Source organism: Alligator sinensis, unplaced genomic scaffold (assembly GCF_000455745.1).
Source record: "Alligator sinensis unplaced genomic scaffold, ASM45574v1 scaffold215_3, whole genome shotgun sequence".
In the NCBI taxonomy this organism is placed as follows: domain Eukaryota; kingdom Metazoa; phylum Chordata; order Crocodylia; family Alligatoridae; genus Alligator; species Alligator sinensis.
The window spans coordinates 1,273,879-1,296,696 of NW_005842175.1; the positions used below are offsets into that span (position 1 = coordinate 1,273,879).

The 22,818-nt window shown below is 46.2% G+C and overlaps 1 protein-coding gene across 1 annotated transcript in view; it reads left to right on the plus strand.

Moving 5' to 3' along the window:
• MYH9 (myosin heavy chain 9) overlaps positions 1-20,817 on the plus strand; it is a 92,618-nt gene extending 71,801 nt beyond the window's left edge. The window contains exons 21-41 of the mRNA XM_006025981.2: positions 1,453-1,584; positions 2,213-2,419; positions 3,223-3,360; positions 4,590-4,713; positions 5,494-5,665; positions 6,233-6,445; positions 6,880-7,024; positions 7,604-7,810; positions 9,263-9,367; positions 10,855-11,007; positions 11,353-11,601; positions 12,114-12,326; positions 13,089-13,301; positions 13,633-13,794; positions 14,127-14,255; positions 14,602-14,690; positions 14,875-14,998; positions 17,495-17,703; positions 18,188-18,296; positions 18,907-19,079; positions 19,291-20,817. Of these exons, the coding sequence (XP_006026043.1) occupies positions 1,453-1,584; positions 2,213-2,419; positions 3,223-3,360; positions 4,590-4,713; positions 5,494-5,665; positions 6,233-6,445; positions 6,880-7,024; positions 7,604-7,810; positions 9,263-9,367; positions 10,855-11,007; positions 11,353-11,601; positions 12,114-12,326; positions 13,089-13,301; positions 13,633-13,794; positions 14,127-14,255; positions 14,602-14,690; positions 14,875-14,998; positions 17,495-17,703; positions 18,188-18,296; positions 18,907-19,079; positions 19,291-19,408 (3,384 nt within the window). The 3' untranslated portion in view covers positions 19,409-20,817. The remainder of the gene's footprint in view (positions 1-1,452; positions 1,585-2,212; positions 2,420-3,222; positions 3,361-4,589; positions 4,714-5,493; positions 5,666-6,232; positions 6,446-6,879; positions 7,025-7,603; positions 7,811-9,262; positions 9,368-10,854; positions 11,008-11,352; positions 11,602-12,113; positions 12,327-13,088; positions 13,302-13,632; positions 13,795-14,126; positions 14,256-14,601; positions 14,691-14,874; positions 14,999-17,494; positions 17,704-18,187; positions 18,297-18,906; positions 19,080-19,290) is intronic.
• The last annotated feature ends 2,001 nt before the right edge of the window (positions 20,818-22,818 follow it).

Sequence of the window (22,818 nt, forward strand, 5' to 3'; positions counted from 1 at the left end):
CCCCCCCCCAAATTTCTCCATGCGGCCAGGTTGGGGCTAGGCTAGTCCCCCTTCCTCTCTGCAGGGCCAGGTCATGTCCCTCTGTCCTGCTTCCCCTACCCTTTTGTGTGTGCAGTGGGGAAAGGGGGTGAAGCCCCTTTCCTTCCCCCTCCACCTTTGCAGGGCCAGACTCACCCCGGCCAGACTCACCCCTGCCATCCACTTTGACCTGTGGTCAGACCAGGCAGTTCCCATCTGGCCCATGGGGGGAAAAAGGTTGAGCACTAGGGGCTCAGGAACAGACAAAGGGAGAGAAGCAAGGGTCCCATTTAGAGTCAAGGGAACATAAACAGGTGAATCAGGAAACTGAGGCCTGTAAGCGACTGGGTTAGGGCACCCTGGGAGGAACCACAGTGCAGGGTAGGGTTGGGTGATGCAGTCAGAAACAGGAGGCAGGCATCCAGGCTAGGGTTACTAGCCAGGGAGTTGCAGAATGAGCATCTCTAGTTATACAGGACCAGAACATGGGTAGTCATCAAACTAAACCAGGGGCCAGCTGTCAGAGGATGGGATCTGGAGCACAAGGGGGCAAGGACCCAGCAAGACAGTTTGAGGTCCAGGCTGGCATCTAGAACAAGAAACCAACAGACAAAAACCAGGAACAAGAATGAAGTCAGTAAGCAGGACTTGGGGAACAGGAAACCAGGAATACACACGGAAAACTCTAGGAACTAAATGCATTTTTTACACATGTATGCACCACAGTGCTGGACACTTTGAAAAGTACCCGGTGCTGCACCACTTGCAGTTGTTTAAGTGGCAAAATGCTTATCAGTGCTGAGAAAATGGCAGTGGCATGGTTTTGAACTAAAACACCTTGGATGTGCTGTAGTTCAAAAGTGTACCACCTCCATTTTCTGCGCCCTGATGTGCGTTTTGCCACTTATACAACTGCATGCGGCGCAGCACAGTTTGCCTCGGCCCACGTGCAGAGCAGACTCATTTAATCTAGTCTGCTCCAAAGTGGCAGATCTCCGGCATGCTATGGGGAAAAAAGTATGTGTATAAGTGCCCTAAAAGGCAGGACCCGAAGATTGTGAAACTAGGAATTGACAGGTAGGACCCAGGAAACTAAGGAGTCAGAAGCCCATGGCTGTTCTAAGTAGCCTACTGAGCACTGACAGGGCTGCTCTTATAAGCAGGCAGGCATGCTCATCCTGGGAACTGTAGTCAGCTCAGGGTAGTTAGGCCATGGGCAGCCAGGTCCACTTGGTAATGATGGCCGGCTGAGGGCAGCTGAGTCTGTTTGCTGCCTTGACTCCTAACAAGAAAGTGGTCATCTAGTCCAACCCTCTGTATGAAAGCAGGATAATCTATTCATAAGCCTTTGCAATATGCACTTGAGTACTAGAAACTCTCCATGCTGAATGCCTGCCTTACTCCCTGTATGTTTCAACTGTTTCCTCCCCTCAGGTGAAACCCCTCCTGCAGGTCAGCAGGCAGGAAGAGGAGATGATGGCCAAGGAAGAAGAGCTGGTGAAGGTCAAGGAGAAACAGTTGGCTGCAGAAAACAGACTGAGTGAGATGGAAACCCTCCAAACACAGGTGAGTTGCAGAACCTCTTGTATAAAAGTTATGTGTTTTAACCAGTCAAACTGCTAGATAGCTATTCCATCCTTTTGCTGATCCAAGATGCGGAGACTACAGGATTCTTGCTTTCCAACGTATGTAGGCTAGTTGTTTTGTTCCCTTTGCAGATCAGCATGGTATAGTGAACAGCTGTTGCTCTGTTACAGACTTCATTTGAATGAAATTCTCCTTTGGCTGGGTATTGTGGAGAGTCACTGTAATAAAACATGGTCACTAATGGATTCTTTTTGGCTTGGAACATAAAAGGCTTTTCTGTGGCGCTGACATCTATTTGTGTTCCTTCTGTGGGGGTGGAGGAAATCTCCCTCGCTCAAACAGGGTGGTCCCAGGATATCTTTTAAGGGCCCCTGTAACTGTTTGTGGTTATGCTCTGCGAGTTTATGTAGGGGAACAAACCTCAAAGGATGACATTTCTACCTTGGCTTTTGATTAGCAGCAGGAGATTGCTGTGTCTAGGCCTTTTCAGTGCCTGTGTTAACAAGGAAGATCATAGCTAAAAGAATGTTGGGCAAATTAATAGGACAAAAGTAAACTTGCTCAAGGTCCAGGTAATTTGCAGTTTTTCTGGGCTTGTCCTTTGTAGCTAATGGCAGAGAAGATGCAGCTGCAGGAGCAGTTGCAGGCAGAAACTGAACTCTGTGCTGAGGCTGAGGAGATAAGAGCCCGCCTAACTGCCAAGAAACAAGAGCTGGAGGACATCTGTCATGATCTGGAGGCCAGGGTGGAGGAAGAGGAAGAACGGTGTCAACATCTGCAGATTGAGAAGAAGAAAATGCAACAGAACATTCAGGTAATCTCCTGGAATTGACTCCTTTGTGTGTAGGTGAGAAGTTTGGTGAGGACTAGAACACTTATTTAATCTCACTGGGGGGGAAAGAGCACGAATGGTGGGGGCAATAAATAATTATATAGACATAGTGATATGTCAGTTCTCAGACTGGTTCATGGACCACTGATGGTCTGGTAGATTAGTGGTAAGTGGTTCAAACTACACTGGGCCCTCTGCTTTTCAATTAAGAGTTGGATAAGTGTCTAAGACTCCTGGGGGGTTGTCCATGGTGTAATGAAAAAAGGGTTTGGGAGTCACTGGTATAGAAAATAAGGTCTGCTTATATTAGGGATTAATTTGGATCTCTCACTCTTATGTTCCCAAGAAGTCAGCAGATTTTGCCATCTCTGGTGATTTATCAAGAAGACGGTTCTTCTAATTCTAGTGTTTGGGGCCTAATTGACATACATACAGCCATGCAAGATAGTTGCTGCCTTCATACAGCCAATCTAAGCAAGGGTCCATCCAACCATTTTATGAGCAACTATTCAATTACTGTTTCCAAGGAGCCATCTCCCGTGCAAAGTAGTACTGCTGCTTCTGCTAGAGAAGTTCAGTAGATGTACGCCAGGGAATTTACTTGACTTACACCAGTGTACCATGACAATTAGCTACCCAATACTGATTTCTTTTTAAACCCCGAATGCCTCCATAAGGGAGGGACAGATTTGTTGTTCTAAGGCTCCCTTCTGTTTGTACCACAATTCTGGTGCAGGAGTAGTAAGTACTAACCTATCCCATGTTTATGCCTTGGCCTTGGGCAGGAACTGGAGGAGCAACTGGAGGAGGAAGAGAGTGCAAGGCAGAAGCTGCAGCTGGAGAAAGTGACCACTGAGGCCAAGGTGAAGAAATTAGAAGAAGATCTGATCGTTCTGGAAGATCACAATCTCAAACTGGGCAAGGTAAGGATCCCCAGACCATGCAGGGATTAACAACTGTCCTGGTGGATATGGAAGCCCGACTAATGAACTATTCCTGCGGTGGCACAACAAGGAAGGAGCTAAATTCATGACCCAGGCTTCCTGAGGCGAATCCACTCATGAAACTAGCTGCCATTCTTAGCCACTTCCAGATCAATATGCAGAGACTGATGCAGTATTTAACTAGTCTTGATCAAATGTTCCACCTTTTGAGCAGACCTTTGCAGTCCAGTTTCATGCCTGGATGAGCTGTGTGTTGTTTAAATGGCTTGCGACGCTTCAGTTTTGAAAGGACTATGCGATATCAGTCAGCCCTTTTTCAAAATAGGCAGTGTCTGGAATATATTCTCAATCTTGGGACAGGGGGGATACCTTTGTCTTTAACCTATTTCCCTTGTTGATGTGGATTTCCTTCCGGGGGGGGGGGGGGGCCTTTGGTCTAGAAGTCTCCAGCCCCATTCAGTCTTCATTTGAGGCCAGTGAGCACCTGTTCCTTGAGCCCTTCAGTGGGGAGATGGCTAGAAAGCCTAGAATACTCCTGCCCCAGTTCTCCGATCGTCTTCCAGGCCTCCAGAAAGAGTACTTGATCCTTTCAGCTTCTGCTGCTCCTGAACATGAACAGGGATTATGTAGGTGGGGACTGGATCAGGTTTCCTTTCCTGAACTCTGAGAGTGCAGCTTGGCACAATTACGACGACGCTTAACGTTGTCTATGAGCCAAGGGTATGGGGACACAACTCTGCACCCTGCCGTTGGTGCAGAGATCAGGGGAGGGGCACATGCCCCCGCATACTCCTCTACACATCACAAAGGAGACAGCTGGACTTCACGTTGGGGAGACAACAGAATAAATTGTGGAAGCCCAGTGAAGGAGTGTGGGACATCTTTGGCATAAATTAAATGGCATCTGACTTCTAATCCTGATGACTGACATGATAGGCTTACACTGTCCCTGTGTTCTGTTTGCCCTGATACAGTTTTCAGTAGGGCTTTTGGTCACTGAATGATACTGGCATTGGGATACCCCAGGAAAGTCAGGTCAACAACTTCTCCTCATCCAAATCAGACCATGTCTGGGTTTACTTTGTGATGGACATGGTGATAGATGAAAGAATACCTAATTGTTTATGCTTATTTATAAAATGCTCATTATTATAAAAAGGAACCTTTCAAAATTCCTGCACCAAACATGATGCTTTTAAATCCTGCAGGAGAAGAAACTCTTGGAAGATAGAATATCTGAATTCACAACCAACTTGACAGAGGAAGAGGAGAAGTCTAAAAGTCTGGCTAAACTTAAGAACAAGCATGAAGCCATGATCACAGACCTGGAAGGTAGGGAGATTAGCCTGAGAGGGAGTTGTTTACTTGTCATTAAGGTGGCTTGCTATGAATCATAATTGACTAAATTTGATTCATTCTTAGGACTGTGGCCTCATTCCAGTTACCAAGGAGTTAATAACACTGGTACTGTAATGTGTAGGCTATTGATTAGTCTGATGGAACCATTCAGTGACTGGCTAGCTGAAGGTTATTTGCCTTGTCAGCCAAGCTTTGGTCTAAATAAAAATCCTCTGTAAAGCAGCAGACTAATGGAGAAGAGAGACTGGTTCCATTTCTTTTGCTGTGGGAGTATCTGTACTCTTCCACTTCCAGCGGTACCTGTCCACTGGGGTTAGTACAGCTGATCTCCTTCTTAAGGTGGCTCAGACTGTAGGCTTAAAGGTGCTTTACTTCTGACTGGCCTTGATAACACAGCATGGGACAGTCCATTCTCTGCAGAGGGAGGGAAGCCGTTGCAGGACATCAGTTGGGAGGAGCTGGTATTATATTGGATGACCAAGGCAATCTCATAACAGTGGGGAGAGAAAGGAAGGGATGGTTGTAATGTAAGAATTGGATCTGGGATGGTTTTTTTTTCTGTCCTCTTGAGTATGAGATTGGGGGCAATCATTGTACAGGTTATGAGAGCCCATGCTGTGTCCAGCAGCATGGCAGTTTGGCGGACAACCATCGGTTAGAGCAGACGGTCAGTTAAACAGTTCTGCTTCCCCGAGGAGAAGCATCACACGATGCTCCAAGAATGTGTGTCCCTCTTCCCCATCTCTCCTTCAGAGCGCCTGCGTCGTGAAGAAAAGCAGCGGCAGGAGTTGGAGAAGACCCGGAGAAAGCTTGAAGGAGACTCTGGTGATTTGCATGACCAGATTGCTGAGCTGCAGGCTCAGATCGCAGAACTAAAAATGCAGCTGGCCAAGAAGGAAGAGGAGTTACAAGCAGCTCTGGCTAGGTGAGGCCTTGTCTCCAGGGGCACTTCTTCTCATCCTGTGTCACTTCTCATAAAGTAGGGGCCAAACTGATTCTGCAGCTGTTCTAAACTGGTGGATTTGACTACAAAATCCATGCACTTGACACTAACTTTTTCTGGCTGGTTCCTGCCAGAGACCCTACACTATTAGAACATGAATGTTCTTTGCACTGCGAATGTTTCGTTATAGTAGCAGTATGTCAAAGGAGTTTAACATGAGACAACTCTACTGAAAAGACGCAGAAAGCTGCACTGAAAGGGTTGAATTTGTAATGGGGAGGATGGCATAGTACAGAAGTTCCTTTTCTTCTACCTTTTTCCAGTTGGCTTCTCTCCCCCAGTGTGAGTTGGCTAATCTTCCCTCAGTCAATGACAGGTAGAACAAGACTCTAATTGCAGAGCATCAAAGACTGGAAACTGGAGTTTGGCTTCTTGTAGGGCAGTGCAGAGCACTACCATTTCTCCTGCCCACTGCTCTGAAGACAGGCAATCGTTTAGGTTTGTGTATAGTTAAAGCTGCCTCTAATCAAAGGTCTGTGTTGCATGTAGGGTAGAAGAGGAGTCATCCCAGAAGAACATGGCCCTGAAGAAGATCCGTGAGCTGGAATCACAGATCACTGAACTGCAAGAAGATCTGGAGTCTGAGCGAGCAGCCAGGAACAAAGCAGAGAAGCAGAAGCGGGATCTAGGGGAGGAGCTGGAGGCATTGAAAACTGAGTTAGAGGACACACTAGACTCAACAGCTGCACAGCAAGAACTCAGGTAACTACACCATCTTTACCCCAGCTCAGCAATATGTGAGGAGGTAACAGATCTGATGCTCACCACTCTTCACAGCAACTGCAGAGACTTTAAGAAATCAGTGTGCAGTCTCTCACACGATGGTTCCTTTTCTGGTCTGAAAGTCAGTGGTGTCCTAGTTGTACAATGATAAGTCCTTTGCAGACAGTGAAATCTAAAGCGTGAAACATAGTATTTCAGTTGTTGATTTATGCTGGTATTTACAGACTTCAGACTTGAGTAAAGCTGGCTTCTGATAAAAACCAATCCAATAGCATCTCTTCATAGTTTGAGTTTCTAAACTGGTCCTGAGTATCCTCTCCATCAAAGATCTGTTAAGCTGTTGGTGATAGTGCATATACATCTTGTTTGGTCCTGTCTGTTGGTATCCGACTAGAAATTACTCACTTTCACAGATCTAAACGGGAACAGGAGGTAACTCTTCTGAAGAAGACCCTGGACGATGAGGCAAAGACCCATGAGGCACAAATCCAGGAGATGAGGCAGAAACATGCACAGGCTGTGGAGGAGTTGGCAGAGCAGCTAGAACAAACCAAGCGGGTATGTAGAGAGAGGAGCCATGGGGCCATGTTACACAGTCCCTCTGGAACAGTAGCTAGTCTATACATCAAGGGCCAATTCTTAGCACCTCAGAGGAACATAGAAATAACCACTGTGTACTTGTATGCACTGTATATTTCTGTGCACTCCCTACCTACCTCACCCCCATAGGTCAGCTTATACCCTGAAGCATGGTATTTAGTTACCCCTCATATTTCCACTTAATGCTTTGATTTCCTATATGAAAGTTCTCCTTAGCCAGGACAAACTTAATTTCCTTTCACTGATGGCACTGCCTTGCTCTTACTGGACTGCTCAGGGCTTAGTTCGGGAGTCTGAATATTACAGCACTGTTGCTAGGTCTATCTGATTTGTGTTTCATTTCGACTAAGAAAACATTTGCTGCTTTTCAGTGGTTGGGTGCTGAATTCTCACTGATGTAAACTTTCCTGGGAAGCAGTCATGTCCTAGCAGTGAGACGCACACCATTAGCTTCATAGCACAATAAAAAAAACTCACTCCAACTGAAACATCACCATCATATCTAAAATCCTGCTGGCTTTCTTTAATTCCTTTCAGGTAAAAGCGAACCTTGAAAAAGCAAAGCAGACTCTCGAGAGTGACCGTGCCGAGCTATCCAATGAAGTGAAAGTGCTTCTCCAGGGCAAAGGGGACTCTGAGCACAAGCGGAAAAAAGTAGAGACCCAGCTTCAAGAGCTGCAGGTGAAATTTGCAGAGGGCGAGAGAGTACGGACAGAGCTGGCTGAGAAGGTCAACAAACTGCAGGTGAGGGTCATGACTCTTTTTGTCTCCCCTACCCCCAGCACACACCCCAGCTCCTGGGTCAGCACAGAGCTAGGGTAGGCAGGATGGTTGTAAGACGACAAAAGCTGGAGGTTTCTGGCTAAAGGATCTTGTCTTTTTTGCTCAGGGTCAGACTAATGGCCATATTTGGGGGCAGGAAGGAATTTTACCCCATGGTCAGATTGGTATAGGCTGGTGGGGGGTTGTCTTCCTCTGTAGTGGTGGTGGCTTGGCTGTCTACCTAGGATCTCTTGAACGTATATTAACAACCTTTTATAGAAGCAGGATGTTGACTGCTGTGGCTCCCCTGCTTTACCTATGGAAGTTTTAGGGTGTTACATTTTGCATTGTCAGGGTTGACAGGTTAGTTTTTGCTAAGTAGTTAGATAGTGGTTTTGTATAAAATGGTTTGGATAGGAATGATTCTGCCTCCGGCAGGGGGTTAGACTCGATGATCTCTGGAGGTCTCTTCAAGCCCTACTTCTCTATGATTCTGTGACACTTACATCTCTGTCTGGGTTAGTGGATGGCCCCATCTGTTTTCTTAGCCAAATTGGGTCTTTTTTTTTTTAATTCCTCGGTGGTATGTTTGAGTCCCTACGGGAGGCACATATGCTGTGCCCTTTCCAGCAGCTTTGTAAACCCCAGCCCCCATTAAAAGGTGGGGCACAGAGCAGACTTAACCTACCTTGAGCAGGTGTCAGTTGGGTCAGGAATTGATCACTTTGCTATTTGAGGGTGTGAGTCATCTGATATATTAGCATGTCTATTCCACTTGCAGCATACAGAGGGTTTTCCTTTCACAGTGGAGTTCTATTACTCATGGGCTCTCAACCCAGGGTTCACAACAGGATGGGCTATGACTCCTTTCCTGTGCCACGAACTAGAAGGAGATGGTCCTGAAACTTAGAGTCAGAATGTGGAAAAGGCTGAAAATCACTGCCCCCTTCATGAGGAATTAGTGAACAGCTCCCTCCCTCCCACTCAAGAGTGGACACTGTCCACTTCCTTTGTATAGAGCTTGCTAATTGCAAGCTGAGCCTTGCGGGTAGGTAGTAGTCTCGGTATGACAAACGGTGGCACAGAGGAACCAGCATATGTAGTCTTGGGGCAGGTGGGGGTTAAGGAGGGACATCTCAGTTTAGTAGTAGCTCATATTAACTTTGAGTGGCTATGTCAAATCTTGCGTTAACCTGAGCAGCATGAGTGGCCACTGCAGTTCAGGCCACTGTAGGTGAAAGAACTCTTTTGTCCTGCCGTATTGAAGAACTTCACCTCTAGTTCCTTGAGACTCTTAAGACACGAATGTCCTACTTACAGCTGAGAAGGTGGCTTTTCTTGCACCTACAGTTCTCAGACCTACACATCTACCTCCTAGTTAGCTCATTTGCTCTTCTGTTTGATAATTGTCGTGCTTTAACTCTTTTTGTGCAGGTTGAACTGGACAACGTGACAGGCCTTCTGAACCAGTCGGACAGCAAGTCAATCAAATTAGCAAAAGATTTCTCTACTCTGGAGTCACAGCTTCAGGATACACAAGTGAGATGTGGGATCTGCAGGGTGTGGTGTCAGTCATGCTTCTGCTTAACACATCTGGATTGTATATCCAGTATTCACGGCTAATGTAACTTTCAGTTGATGGTCAACTTGAGTAAAATTCATTTGTGTTGATAGCAAAATGCACATATGGTTCTAGGCTTTGTAGGCAGAGGCAGGACATCATGGAGGAAGGAGGTACTGGAGAGAGGGTTCTGACTCGGCCATGTCTAGACTATTGCATTCAGTTTTAGGTGTATCTTTCTTAAAACCCAGGACTAACCAATTAAGGCCTGTTTAGAAGAGCAAATCATTAAAATTTGGAGGTGATCCTCTTATGGAAGGCTTGACTAAGTGGGAAATATGGGGTTCACACCTTAAATTTGCAGTCTCATCTAGGAAAGAGAAGGAATTATTCAGAGATGCACAAGGGGATAGCTATGATGAGGCTGAGGAAGGGGGATAAGCTAAATTGTTTGGTGGTTGACCACAACACCAGTTCAACTGTAGCATAGCCTTCAACTTCTGTTAACAATTTGTCATCTTAGGAAAACTTTTGGTGCATAGTAGAACAACTGTGCTTTGCAGGGAGATGATTCTCATCAACCCCTGTCATCCAGTCCCAATAGTGGCAGCATATTTTAATCCATATTGATGCTGCTATGAGCAGTTCTTAGCTTGTTCTTGGTAATCCTGGGCATTTATACACACATTTTTTGTTCGGTGATGTGCCAGAGATCCACCACTTCTGAGCAGACTCTATTAATCGAGTCTGCTCCGCACGCAAGCTGATGCATGCTGCGCTGCATGCAGTTGTATAAACAGCAAAATGTGCATCAGCGCACAGAAAATGGTGGCCGTGCGCTTTTGAAATAAAGCACTTCCAAGGTGTGTTAGTTCAAAAGTGTGCCACAGCCATTTTCTCAGTGCTAGCACACATTTCACCACTTATACAACTGCAAGTGTCGCAGCACTGGGTGCTTTTCAAAGCTCCTGCTGTGGCACTTGCACATGCAAAAATGCCCACCTGAGCCTAGATGTGAAAAGCTTGTTTATAAGCAAGTTCACACTCTTCAAATGTTTAGTGTTTATGTTTGCCATGAAATTGAGATGGCAGACTATAGATTTTTGCCAGCATAAACTCTGGGAATGGCTTTGAAGATCTGCGCACTCTTCATAGAGAACACCAGAAAGGATTATGAGGGGACTGAGCTGGGAGGCACATGATGGTGTTTGTGCATCCCTTCTGTGTAGTGAAGGAGTGGACTATAACAGACTGAGGGCCCTCTTGGGTGTTCTTTCTCATTCCATACTTGCTGTCTGATAGGCAGGCACTTGAATTCTGTATTTAATTTCTTATCTGTGAAGAAGTGGAGGCTGAAAATGAACCTTTCTAGTCCACAGTGCTAGAAGTGAGATGAAGTTTGTAAAGTTCCTTGGTTTCCCTAAAGGAAAGGTGCTCAATCCCAGCATGGTGTTTTGCACTGTAGGAGCTGTTGCAGGAAGAGACTCGCCAGAAACTGAGCCTCAGCACCAAGCTGAAACAGATGGAGGATGAGAAGAACAGCATCAAAGAGCAGCTAGAAGAGGAAGAGGAGGCAAAGATCAATCTGGAGAAACAGATTTCAGCCCTTCACCAACAGGTATGGAACCGTAACACACAGAAGAGATCTTTCTGTAAAGGGAAAACGCAAGCACAGAGCTCATCCTTAAAACATCTAGTTCATGTAAGGAGTATTGGTATAAGAGGGACCTGTTAACAAAAGAAAGCTTTTACTGGTGGAAACATAGCTGCTGTTTGCAAGCTAAATGTTTTTAGATGTTTGTTGAATAGCTTCCCCTACGGAAACATTTTTTGTGTGTAACCTTGGGGGACCCTACGTATACCACATGCTGAGGAAGTCTGATCTAAAATCATTCCTTTAGAATTAGACTGGTGTATCCCCTCTGGTTTTACTTAATCCCTCGTCTCCTTTTCCATTCTCCAGATAGCAGACATGAAGAAGAAGGTGGATGATGGCCTGGGCTGCTTAGAGATGGTGGAAGAAGCCAAGAAGAAGCTGCAGAAGGACTTGGAAGCTATGAGCCAGCATTATGAGGAGAAGGCAACTGCTTTTGACAAGCTGGAAAAAACAAAGACTCGGCTGCAGCAAGAGCTGGATGACCTCACTGTGGACCTTGATCACCAACGGCAAATAGTCTCCAACCTGGAGAAGAAACAGAAGAAGTTTGATCAGGTAGATTGTCAGTTGTTGCCCCTATAATAAATCCACCTTTTCCCATCACATTCTTACCCAGGGTGCATAAGAATGTGCTCAGTGAATGCATGCTCCTTTCAGAACTATAATGGGGGTAGGATGGGAATATAAAAAAAGAGGTTGCCATTGAAAATTTATTTTGTTTTATGCATGTGAACTCTAGTGTCACCTCATGTCCAGGGGTCTGAAATTTTGAGTTGACCTAATTTGTGTAACTGTTGCTTGGAAGTATTCTTGTCTGTAGCCATCTCTTGGATCTGGCTGTAACTTTGAAGTTTTTGTAGCACCAGAAGCCTAGAGACTTATTCAGTTGGGTTCTAGTCCTAGTGGTGGCCACAGAGTTGGGGACTGTATGCCTGGCTCCAAAGCCATGTTCTCTGCCTATCTTATTCCACTCAGTTGAAAACACTGATTGGAAAAGCATTAGAGGAACAAGGTGAGTTCTTGCTTCTCGGTGATTCTCATAGCCGTTGTGTTTGTCCCCTGTTTAGCTGTTGGCAGAGGAGAAAAACATCTCCGCCAAGTATGCAGAAGAGCGGGACCGTGCTGAAGCAGAAGCACGTGAAAAAGAGACCAAAGCCCTCTCTCTGGCTAGAGCCTTGGAAGAAGCCATGGAGCAGAAGGCAGAGCTGGAACGACTCAATAAGCAATTCCGCACAGAGATGGAGGACCTGATGAGTTCCAAGGACGATGTTGGCAAGAGTGTAAGTATGTTGTCTCATACCAGAATGACCAGCCACATCCCAACTTGTCAGTGAACTTCTGCAAAATCTCGCAGTATGAAAATCACCTGTAGAGGAAGGTTTTTTGGAGTCGAATGAGGCTATCTTCTTATGAATTGGTGAAAAGCAAGAACTAGAGATGAGATTTGTAGGAGCTTGGAAAAATACAAGTTTGGAAGTGGTGAAGTGAAATTTACTGCTTAACGAGGAGAGAGGGAGCAGGTAAGTCTGGCATTTAAAAGATAGGAAGCCAGCCAGAGAGTGGGAAATGGTGACCAAAGTCTAAAGACACTAAAGATTAGTGGTAAGGCCTGGCAGGGTTTGCATAGGAGATGAAAGAGATTTGAATCTTTTTTTTTCTTTTTTTTTTTTTATGTCTTCGCAAAGAAATAAGAGTGTCTCGGGCATCATTGGCCAGATGTGTTTCCCATTTAAAATTTCCCAGGGGACCTGCTTGGTGATGACCTTAGTGGGTGAATGTGGTGTAGAGTAAGGTTTGCATTAATGGTTCTCAAATATGTAAGCAGCTTCCTTTTTAACATGGTTAAGGGCTTTTGTTATGGGGGGCATTATTGTCACAGTGTAGAGAGATGAGGATGGTAGGTAGAAAGGACCATGTCCTTATGTCCTTGTATCTTTTCCTCACTGAGCTGGTAGGTGTATTTGGCTGCCTCTTTGTCCTCAGGATGGGGCAAGTTGTTGACTTTTTAGCTGGGAGACCTAATATGTATTTTTATGCTTCAGGTTCATGAACTGGAGAAGGCTAAGCGAGCCTTGGAACAGCAGGTGGAGGAGATGAAGACTCAGCTGGAAGAGCTGGAGGATGAGCTACAGGCCACAGAAGATGCCAAGCTGCGGCTAGAAGTGAACCAGCAGGCCATGAAAGCACAGTTCGAGCGTGACCTTCAGGGCCGTGATGAACAGAATGAAGAGAAGAGGAAACAGCTGATCAGACAGGTAAAACCAGTTTTGGGGACACTGGAAATTTTGTATGCATAAGAAGTGCTTTATCCTAGGACAGCTGGACTGTGGTGGTGTCATGTTGTTACTGTAGTGGTGTAGCTTATGCCACAAGGCACTTTTGGGTGCAGCAGCTTCCCTGTTTTGTTGTTCCTATACTTGTGTACATTCAAAACTCTCCCTCTCCCTTCCCCTCTCCCACCAGAACATGGATTAGCTTCTTGCATTGTACCTGTATGATTTGGTCCCTTTGGGAGGTGGTCCACGCACATGTGGTGCTTTTACAAACTTTGTTCGATTTCTGCCAACATATTGTTTCTTCTAATAGGTGCGGGAAATGGAGGTGGAGCTAGAAGATGAGAGGAAGCAGCGCTCCATAGCTGTGGCTGCCAGGAAAAAGCTAGAGATGGACCTAAAGGATCTGGAGGGCCAGATAGACTCTGCCAACAAGAACCGTGATGAAGCCATCAAACAGCTCCGCAAAGTTCAGGTAAGACTGTCTCTCTTGTTCCTGCTACCTTTTTATGCACCCTGGCACTACCTCAGAAAAGGAGAGTGGTGATCATGTTGCTCTGATGTGGGTTCTTGATTCTAATTGAGAAATGTAGCCTAACGTGCAGACTTCAATCTGAACAGTATTTTGACCAGGAAGATTCAGCAGTAGCTCAGTTGTTCTTGTAACTAATGCTCTTGTCAGTTCATTAATTGCTCCCTTACTGGAGTTCTAAGGAAAGCCTCCTGTGGGTCTCTGCTTGGACTGTAATATAGTGGGAAGGATGAGGATTCACTCTGTGCCTCTCTTTTTTTTTTTTCCCTTTCCAGGCACAAATGAAGGATTGTATGCGGGAGCTGGATGACACACGTACCTCTAGAGAAGAGATTTTGGCACAGGCCAAAGAGAATGAGAAGAAGATGAAGAATATGGAGGCCGAGATGATCCACATGCAAGAGGTAGTAGAGCCTGCATTGAAGCTGAGGGCCTACTTGCTTCCTTTTTGCCAAAACCTAGGTTTTCAGTGTGACTGTAGACACCAGCTTGATCTGTCGCTCTTAAGCATAGCAATTATTAGGAGTATGAGATTCAGTTTCCCCCCAAAACCGTGGCCTCTACTTGCCACAGGGCAAGGAGGAGTAACTGGCACCCAGGGAGCCATGCTGAAGTAGAGAACACTTGTCCTCTAACTTGTCAGGTAACAGAAACCAGACAGTTTCCACCCGGTACCAGTAACTGCTTCCCTTGGTTTGTGTTGATGGGTAGCTTTACACTGCATTACTGGCAGTCTTCTCTTCATTCTAGGAACTTGCAGCTGCTGAACGTGCCAAGCGCCAAGCCCAGCAAGAGAGGGATGAGCTGGCTGATGAGATTGCCAATAGCAGTGGCAAAGGGTGAGTAAGGAATCCCTTCATTTGGGAAGAGAAGCCGTGCTGTATGTTAAGTGCGTGCCTGTAACCTCTGGGCACATGAAGGACAACAGTAGCTTTGTAAGGGAATAATTGGTAAGATTTTTCCATTGAATCAATTGCACTGATGTCACCAATACTTACTGAGTTCTGATCATATGTCTCTCAGAGCTCTGGCCATGGAGGAGAAGCGACGCCTGGAGGCCCGCATAGCTCAGCTGGAAGAAGAGTTGGAGGAGGAGCAGGGCAACACTGAAATGGTCAATGACCGGCTCAAGAAAGCAAATCTCCAGGTACTTGCCCAGGGTCTGCCCACCAGTAGGAACTCTCTAATGTGTATAAACTCCCAGGCTGACATTAGGGTCTATTACCTGCTGTCTTTTCAGCAAGTACAGATTTCCCAAAGTCCTTTACACAGCAAGGAGTTGGATACAGTGTTCATGTATTGCTGTAGAAAAATTGGAGAAGCTAATCAGTGCTCAGTGAGAACTCACACTTTTTTTTGCAGTCATTAAACCCTCCTTTTTATGAGAGAAGAAAAGTAGGTGGCATTGGAAAGTCTGCAGAAAAGGTGCCATGTCCTAATTTCTGGTGAATTAAGGGGTAACTGAAAGTCCTGATTTGTAAAATCTGGCTGGCCTTTTAGAAGAGTTGCATTATATAGAAAGTTGCTTTTCATTCTTCTGCCAAACGTATTCTCCAAGTATTTAACCAAACTGAGTACATAAAACCAAAACCTAGTCTGAACATTTAATGGCATATTGACCACCTGCCCCTTGACAATTAGGAAAATATCTACCTGATTGAAAAAGTGGTGAACCAAACTGGTAGCTTCCCATGGCTACCACCAAAATAGATTCTTTACTTCAGTGGGCTTATGGCATAAGCTCCACATCATGTTCCTCAAAGGTCATCAGTATAATCCCTGCTACACCATATAGTCATCCTTAACTGTCAGCCAGCATCCTGGGGTACAGATGGCTTTAGCTACTGCTCTCCTTCCCTTGAAAGCTGAGCTCTCCATGCTACTATTGGGGAGCAGACAGGCAAGGTTGCTACTAGTTGTGTGAATCTGGCTCCTTGTCTGGGTGTTCTATAAGAACATTCTTCGTGACCCAGTAATGGTCTGTTTCAGGGCCTTATAGATGTCCATGGCACACATGCCAGCTATACTCAACTACAGGCTAATAAGTAGGGCTGTTCAAAACTTCGGTCCGATTCAGTTTGGCAGAGATTTGGCCCAATTTGGCAGCCAAATCTCCAAATCTGAATCTAATCGGAAGACCCTTTAATCTCTCCAAATCTAACCAGAACACTCCGAATTGGTTCGGAGATTCGGACATAGACACAAGCTTTAAATGTTTTTTCTACATACCTCAAGATAGCAGGTGGCTCATGAATGCTGGGGTGGATGGAGCGTCTCGCAGGAGTGCAGGGGGCTCCCCAGCGTGCTCAGCAGGAGACCTGGAAGCGGACCAGAAGCACTTCTGGGTCCGCCAGGGAGCATGCAGGGGACTCCCATATGGCGCAGCCAGGGCTGCGGGGCGGCACCCAGGTTCCCCCTATGGTCGATCACCAAGCTGGAGGGGCACAGGGGGGGCCCAATGTGCTCCCTAGTGGACCCGGAAGTGGACCAGAAGCACTTCTGGGTCCTCCAGGGAGCATGAAGAGGACTCCCCCGTGGGAGGCCCCCCCCAGGCTTGGTGACGGGTGCCTCCTGGGTCTGGGGGGGGCACCTGGGCTCCCCCCGTGGTCGAACACCAAGCTGGAGGGGCATGGGAGGGGGCCCAGTGTGCTCCCTAGCGGACCTGGAAGTGGACCAGAAGTACTTCTGGTTTACTTCCCGGTTCACCACTGAGCACATGGAGGGCCCCATACTCCTGTGGGACACTCTATCCACCCCAGCATTGCAGTGTTCACAAGCTGCGCCTGGTACCTTGAGGTATCTAGAATAAATATATAAAGCTGTGTCTATGTCTGAATCACTGATTTAATAAATCAAATCACTGCCCCTGATATGGGCTTAATCTAAATCGAATACAGCCCATTTTGCAGACTCCTGCTAACAAGTAGAGACCTACTGAGATCATGATTTTGTGGATCTTGCAAAATGTGGCATTGCTCACAAAATCCACGGGGGAAAAAAAACTTAATGAAAATAAAATGCTGGCTCCCCAGAGGGAGCCAGCATTCCTCAAGGTTTTGCGGCAGCCCACTGGAGTGGGGAATGTGGAAGGGGGAGCTACCCACTTGAAGGGCTGCCAGCAGGATGGCTGCTGCCCCTGCCTCTTGCCACTGATTGGCTGCGAGGGCTACTGCCAAGTGGCCCTGACCCTTTCCACCAGTCAGCAGCAAGGAGCAGGCTGCATGACAGACAGCCCTCACAGCCAGTCACCAGTGATGGGCAGGGCCACCAGGGCCCCTCAGCCAATCAGAGGTGTGGGGGGAGGTCTGCCACGCTCTGCCTGCGAAATGGGCAGGCAGCCACCTCGAATTCGGTAGGTCCCTACTAATAAGTTCCACAGGAGGAGACCCAGTAAACTTAACACTCAATTATTCAACTACAGGAATTCCTTTGAAAACCTAAACAAGCCAAAACTAAGCTTTGTATGAGGTCATCTATCCTAGCTACACAGAGCCTTATGCCCTATGAGACAATGTTAGTAATGCCTGACTTGAACAACATGAGCTGCTCCACTCATGCCATCAGTTCTTCTCTGAAGCCACTGGCATGTTGAAATGGACTCTGGTCTGGACATTTGTATGCTGAGTACCTCTGATCTCCCCAGGTCGACCAGATAAATGCTGACTTGAATGCTGAGCGCAGCAATGCCCAGAAGAATGAGAATGCGCGCCAACAGATGGAGCGCCAGAACAAGGAACTTAAGGTCAAGCTGCAGGAAATGGAAGGCATTATGAAGTCCAAGTACAAGTCCAACATCACGGCTTTGGAAGCAAAGATAGCCCAGCTGGAAGAGCAGCTGGACTCGGAGACCAAGTAGGTCCTAACAGAACATCCCATCATGCCACAGTATACCAACCATGCTGATGTAGTAGTACAGAGCAAGGTTAGCTCCTGAGTCCTGTATGCCAGCCCCTTGGAGTGAGGTCTCCATCCTGGGTGCAAGGAGAGTGGATGCAAGATCTCCACCTTTCCACTCACTCCTGACCTATGAAGCTTTATTCTTCCTGTCCATCGTTGTTTCCATTCCTGTCCACCTACCCATACCTCCTCACCCCAAACCCAGGTAAAGGCTCACACTGAGATTAGCCAGTGTCTGTTGAGCATGTCTGAAAAGGCCTAGTTCCTGTCCTCGTTACCCTGAGGACTTGAAATGGAGCTCTTGTCTCCTTTCATTCCCCTGAGGTGCAGTGACTAGTGGTGGCTTGTTTCTGACCCAAGGGCTTGATCTCAGTGCTTGGGATAATTCCCAGAGGGACACAGTAAATCTCCTATCTTAGCTGACACTATCTCTGAACAGGGAGCGCCAGGCTGCCAGCAAGCAGGTGCGCCGTACCGAGAAGAAGCTGAAGGATATATTGCTGCAGGTGGATGATGAGAGACGCAATGCTGAGCAGTTCAAGGATCAGGTAGGTGCAGTTAACCTTCTTCTGGTCTTGAGCCTAGAGATCTTCCATGATACCCAAAGCCCAGTCTATAACATGGTGGCAAAAGTTTTCCTGTGGACATTTTTTTTTTCTTCCCATTCACTCTGACTGTTAAAGAATGGTACAGTTGAAAGGGTGATGCTTTGAGAACAATTTCTCTTCTTCAGTAACTTCCACATCAAATTTGTGCAGCATGAATGAGAACAAATGTTCTGTAATAGAGTGAGCTCAGCCTGGCCTCCGATCATCCAAATTCTCTGCTACTGATTTATAACTGTGGAGGGTAGATTTTTGGATGGCTTCCTTTCTACTGTGAGAGAATGTAGGCATGTGACACGGGGTGCTGGCCTCCTGAAGGAGCTCAGGCGTGAACTTCTCATTCTCTCGTGATATTTCTGCACTAGAACTGGTGAACACGGAGCAGCAAAAGGAAAGGCTTAATATTAAAATAGGTCTAAGCAACTATCCCCAGGGAGGTGGCAGACCACCCAATTAGGGACTTGGCTTCCTGCCAGTAGAACTGCTAGAGCTCCAACAGAGGAAGGAGGGAATGGGCTTTTTGAAAGTATTTCTCTTTGCTCCTCTTCTGCAGGTAGATAAGTCCCACGTACGCTTGAAGCAGCTGAAGCGCCAGCTTGAGGAAGCAGAGGAAGAGGCCCAGCGAGCCAATGCAGCCCGCAGGAAGCTGCAGCGTGAGCTGGAAGATGCCACTGAAACGGCTGATGCAATGAACAGAGAGGTCAGCTCCCTCAAAAGCAAACTCAGGTAAGGGCAGTCCTCTCCCAGGACTCTGCTCCCAATCCCAGCCCAGCTTGTGTTTTGTTTGAGCTGCAGGAAGAGCCCTCAGTGCTTGGAAGCACATCCAGTAAGAAGTGGGGCTAAAGGCTTTCCTTAGAGCTGTTTTTCTGTAGTGCTTGCGCTGTCTGATAGATTAAACACATTCTGTTCCCTTGACATGCTGCTCCTCCCTTCCTAGGCGCGGGGACCTGCCCTTCGTTGTGCCACGTCGAATGGGCAGGAAGGGTACAGGAGAATGCTCCGATGAAGAAGTGGACGGCAAGGCAGATGCCGGTGATGCCAAAGCTACTGAATAAGTCTTCTCCTTTGACCCAGGTTACACATGGAGTGACCCACCCACCCTCCCCTCTCCCAGTGGACTTCCTGCAAATCCCCTCCTCCTAAAATCTGCCAGGGAATGCAAAGCTCTTCCAGAAAGGGCTCTGTCCCTGGAGCCATTGGGCACCTGTATTCCTCATTTCCTCCTCTTTCCAGCTTCCAAATCCTCTTTGTATTTAATGCCAAAGAGTCGGGGCTCTGAAATCTGACCAGCGGTTTGGCAACTACAAATACCCATAGAACTGTCTGTGCCATAGCTGCTGATGAATCCTTACATGGTTGGAGGGAGAGGGGGTTAGGGTAAGATAATTTTGCTGTAAATCTATGTTTTCTTTGGATCCCAATCCTTGTAGATGCAGGGAAAGTTCCTTCCCCTCTGCTCTCCCTCTTTGCTTTTGGCAATCATGTTCAGTGACCTCAGACCTCTGCCTCTAACCTGCTCACTGAGATGGCTGGGGAGCATTTTCAGGAAATAAGTGAGCTTTGGCCATGGCAGTTCACCCTTTCTTCTTTCTAGAGCCCTACATGCGCACAGAGGGGGAAAAGGGGGAAGCTCCTCTTGGGAACAGCCACCTGGGGGACTTGCCAAAGTGATATCTTTTTTTTTTTTTTTTTTTTTCCTTGTTCTTACTGTCTGGACAGATCTCTGAAGTGCAATGATGTCCTTTTTTTAGTGTCTCTGCCTCAGTCTGAGTGGTTTTGTCTCTGGTAGTGTGGACCAATAGTTAGTGACAGGCAGAAGAAGCAGAAGGCTCTCTTGTTTGTTTGAGAATTTCTTGGGGACCAAATATATTTAATGGTATCAGACTGAATCTAGGAGAATTTAATGGCAGGGGGGGGGGGGGAATCCTTTTTTTTTTTTTTTTTTTTTTTTTTGACATGTCCAAGCCTCTTGTACTTGCTCTGTAACCCGGGGTTGGGGTTAGTTATTCTGCACCATTGACTAAGAGTATATTAAAAACCCGTTAATCTGCACAGATACATGTAAAAGGCCTTTATATCTCACATAATAAGTAATTAAGAAAAAAATAAAGGTCTTTATCACTGCCTTTCTATTGGGACCGTGGTTATATAGAGATAGTCTTTACTTTTCTACACTGTACACTGGTTGCTGGATTTACCTGTATTCTTAACCATGTTGTATATGCTGCATTTAGACTTACCTATGAGCAAAGTAAAAAATATGAAGCTCCATACTGTATGCCTGAAAGCGCTCTAAATGCAGGAGCCTCGCGTCCCAATCGCTGTCACACAAAATTTAAAATCTTTTTTTTTATATAATAAAAGTGCCTTAGCATGTGCCTCAGCTGTGTGTCACCATTACAGTCAGTACTGGTTTACTGGTGCTCCACTGATGTTACCAATAAAGATTATCCATGTGCTGCAGTCTGGGTGTGTGCTTGTGTTGTTCCCTCTTCCCTGAATCCAGTAGGAAAATACACAAGGGGGTAAGAACATAAGATATGCTATGCCAGCAGGTCCATCTAGCCTAGTAGTCCTGCCTCTTGGCAGCAGAGAGTGGATGCTAAGGGGAAGAACGTTTTTAAGGCATATCCAGAATTGCCCATCAGCCTCTGCCTCCACAGCTTTCAGCATTCAGAGGCCTGGGACGTCCTTATTTTTGAGGTCGCACCTCTATCATTGTCAATACCCAGTAATGGACCTGTTCTGGAAAGATGTTGAATAGACCCAAATAGTTTGTCAATCATGGCAGGCAAAATATGGTAACTAACATATTCCATGTAGCTCTTGATGCAGCTAGACACCAAACACGCATGAAGCCTGTAGAAGTTACCCTGAAAGTTTTTTTTTTTTTTTTTTTTTTTATCTTCCTCTTACAATGTAGATGGTGCTCCTTTTAAAATTCCAATCTTACCTGCTCCTGTGTTGTTCCACTAAATGCCAAAGGGTTAAGTTTAGATAAAAGAACCTGCAGTGGGACACTGTGGAAGAGACTGCCTTACATCCTCAACTGAACCAAACCGACCGGCTGCTGTTGCTGAATCAAGAAGTATCTCTTGTTCACCACCAGGTGGCATTTTGAGATATCTGCTGCTACAAGGAGATAAGGATCTAATAGGGAAGCAACCCTACAATGGGTAAAACAAGTAACACTGAGAAAGCAGCTGTACATTTTTGTCTGGGCACAAGAGTAGGGCCCAAGAGGGGATTGGAATTGGACTCTTGTCTACACGAGCTGACAAAAAGGGAGAGGTAATCCACAGTAGATAAACTCTTGGGGCAGGGGAGTGAGTGCAGGACTGAATGGGAAAGGTATGTGCAGCTGAAAGATCCCCATAAGTTGCTGCAGTAGTGGGCACAATCCCATTCAAGTGATCGGTACCAACTGAAAACTAATTTCTACATTAACTTATAGATTGCAGGCCTCCCCATTATAAAGCAAAATGCTATCTACTGCTTGTCTGGTGGGTGGAGAATTTTCTTTGCATTTAAAAATAAGTTGAATGCAGATAGTGAACTTGCATTGGAGCCCTGTATGAAATGATGCAAGTCATGCAGGAAATAGTGAATGCATTGCTGAAGTGTTGAAATGGTTTGCTCAAAAAAAATATATATCCAGCCTCTCTCTTTAAATAGATAGATTAGATAGATATAGAGAGAGGCTGGATCACCCACTGTTGTGGTTCAGTGGTACAATACTTGTCTGCCACACATGAGACCCAGGTTCAATTCCCAGGTGTATATGTCACTATAGCTGTTAAGGTACCAAACACCTGGCCTTGATCTGGCCTTTGGATTCTGACTCAATGGTCTAAAGGGGGATGGAAGGTCTAGACACCCTTCACTCCTGCCTAGGCATACGCATCAAAGGTCCTGGTGACCTTGCATGCATATGCCATGATCCAGAAGGATCGACAGTTGCCTACTACTATATGCTGGATCAGACTTTCTCAAATGTAATGAATATTTACTTAATCTGAGCAGGCATCTCCTCTGAGATTGCAGAAAGGACATGTTTGTCTAACTACTTGCAAGGCAAGCTTTGCAGCATGTGTGTGACTGACTTGATTTTACCAGCGTCTCACATGCAATGTTAACACCAAGATTTTAATCACTTTGCATAATGCAATCTGGGAATGTACTTGTTCAAATACATGGTGCTGGCCTTCATGCAAATTATCACTGCAAAAGCAAATGTACATAGCTGTGCAAACCATGTGCCCTTAAAGTGACTTTGAAATATGCACTCAGAGCTTGAGTTCATCGTGAAATTAGAGCACTAGCCTGGGAAAATAGCGGAGTCTCTGGTCTCAGGATGGTCAGACTCAGTGCATCTTAGCTTGGTGCCTGGGCAGAAGCCACCTTAACACCATGGAATGGCATAAAGCAGGCTGTTTCCTCAGTTTTGCAGCCAGGATAGCATTCC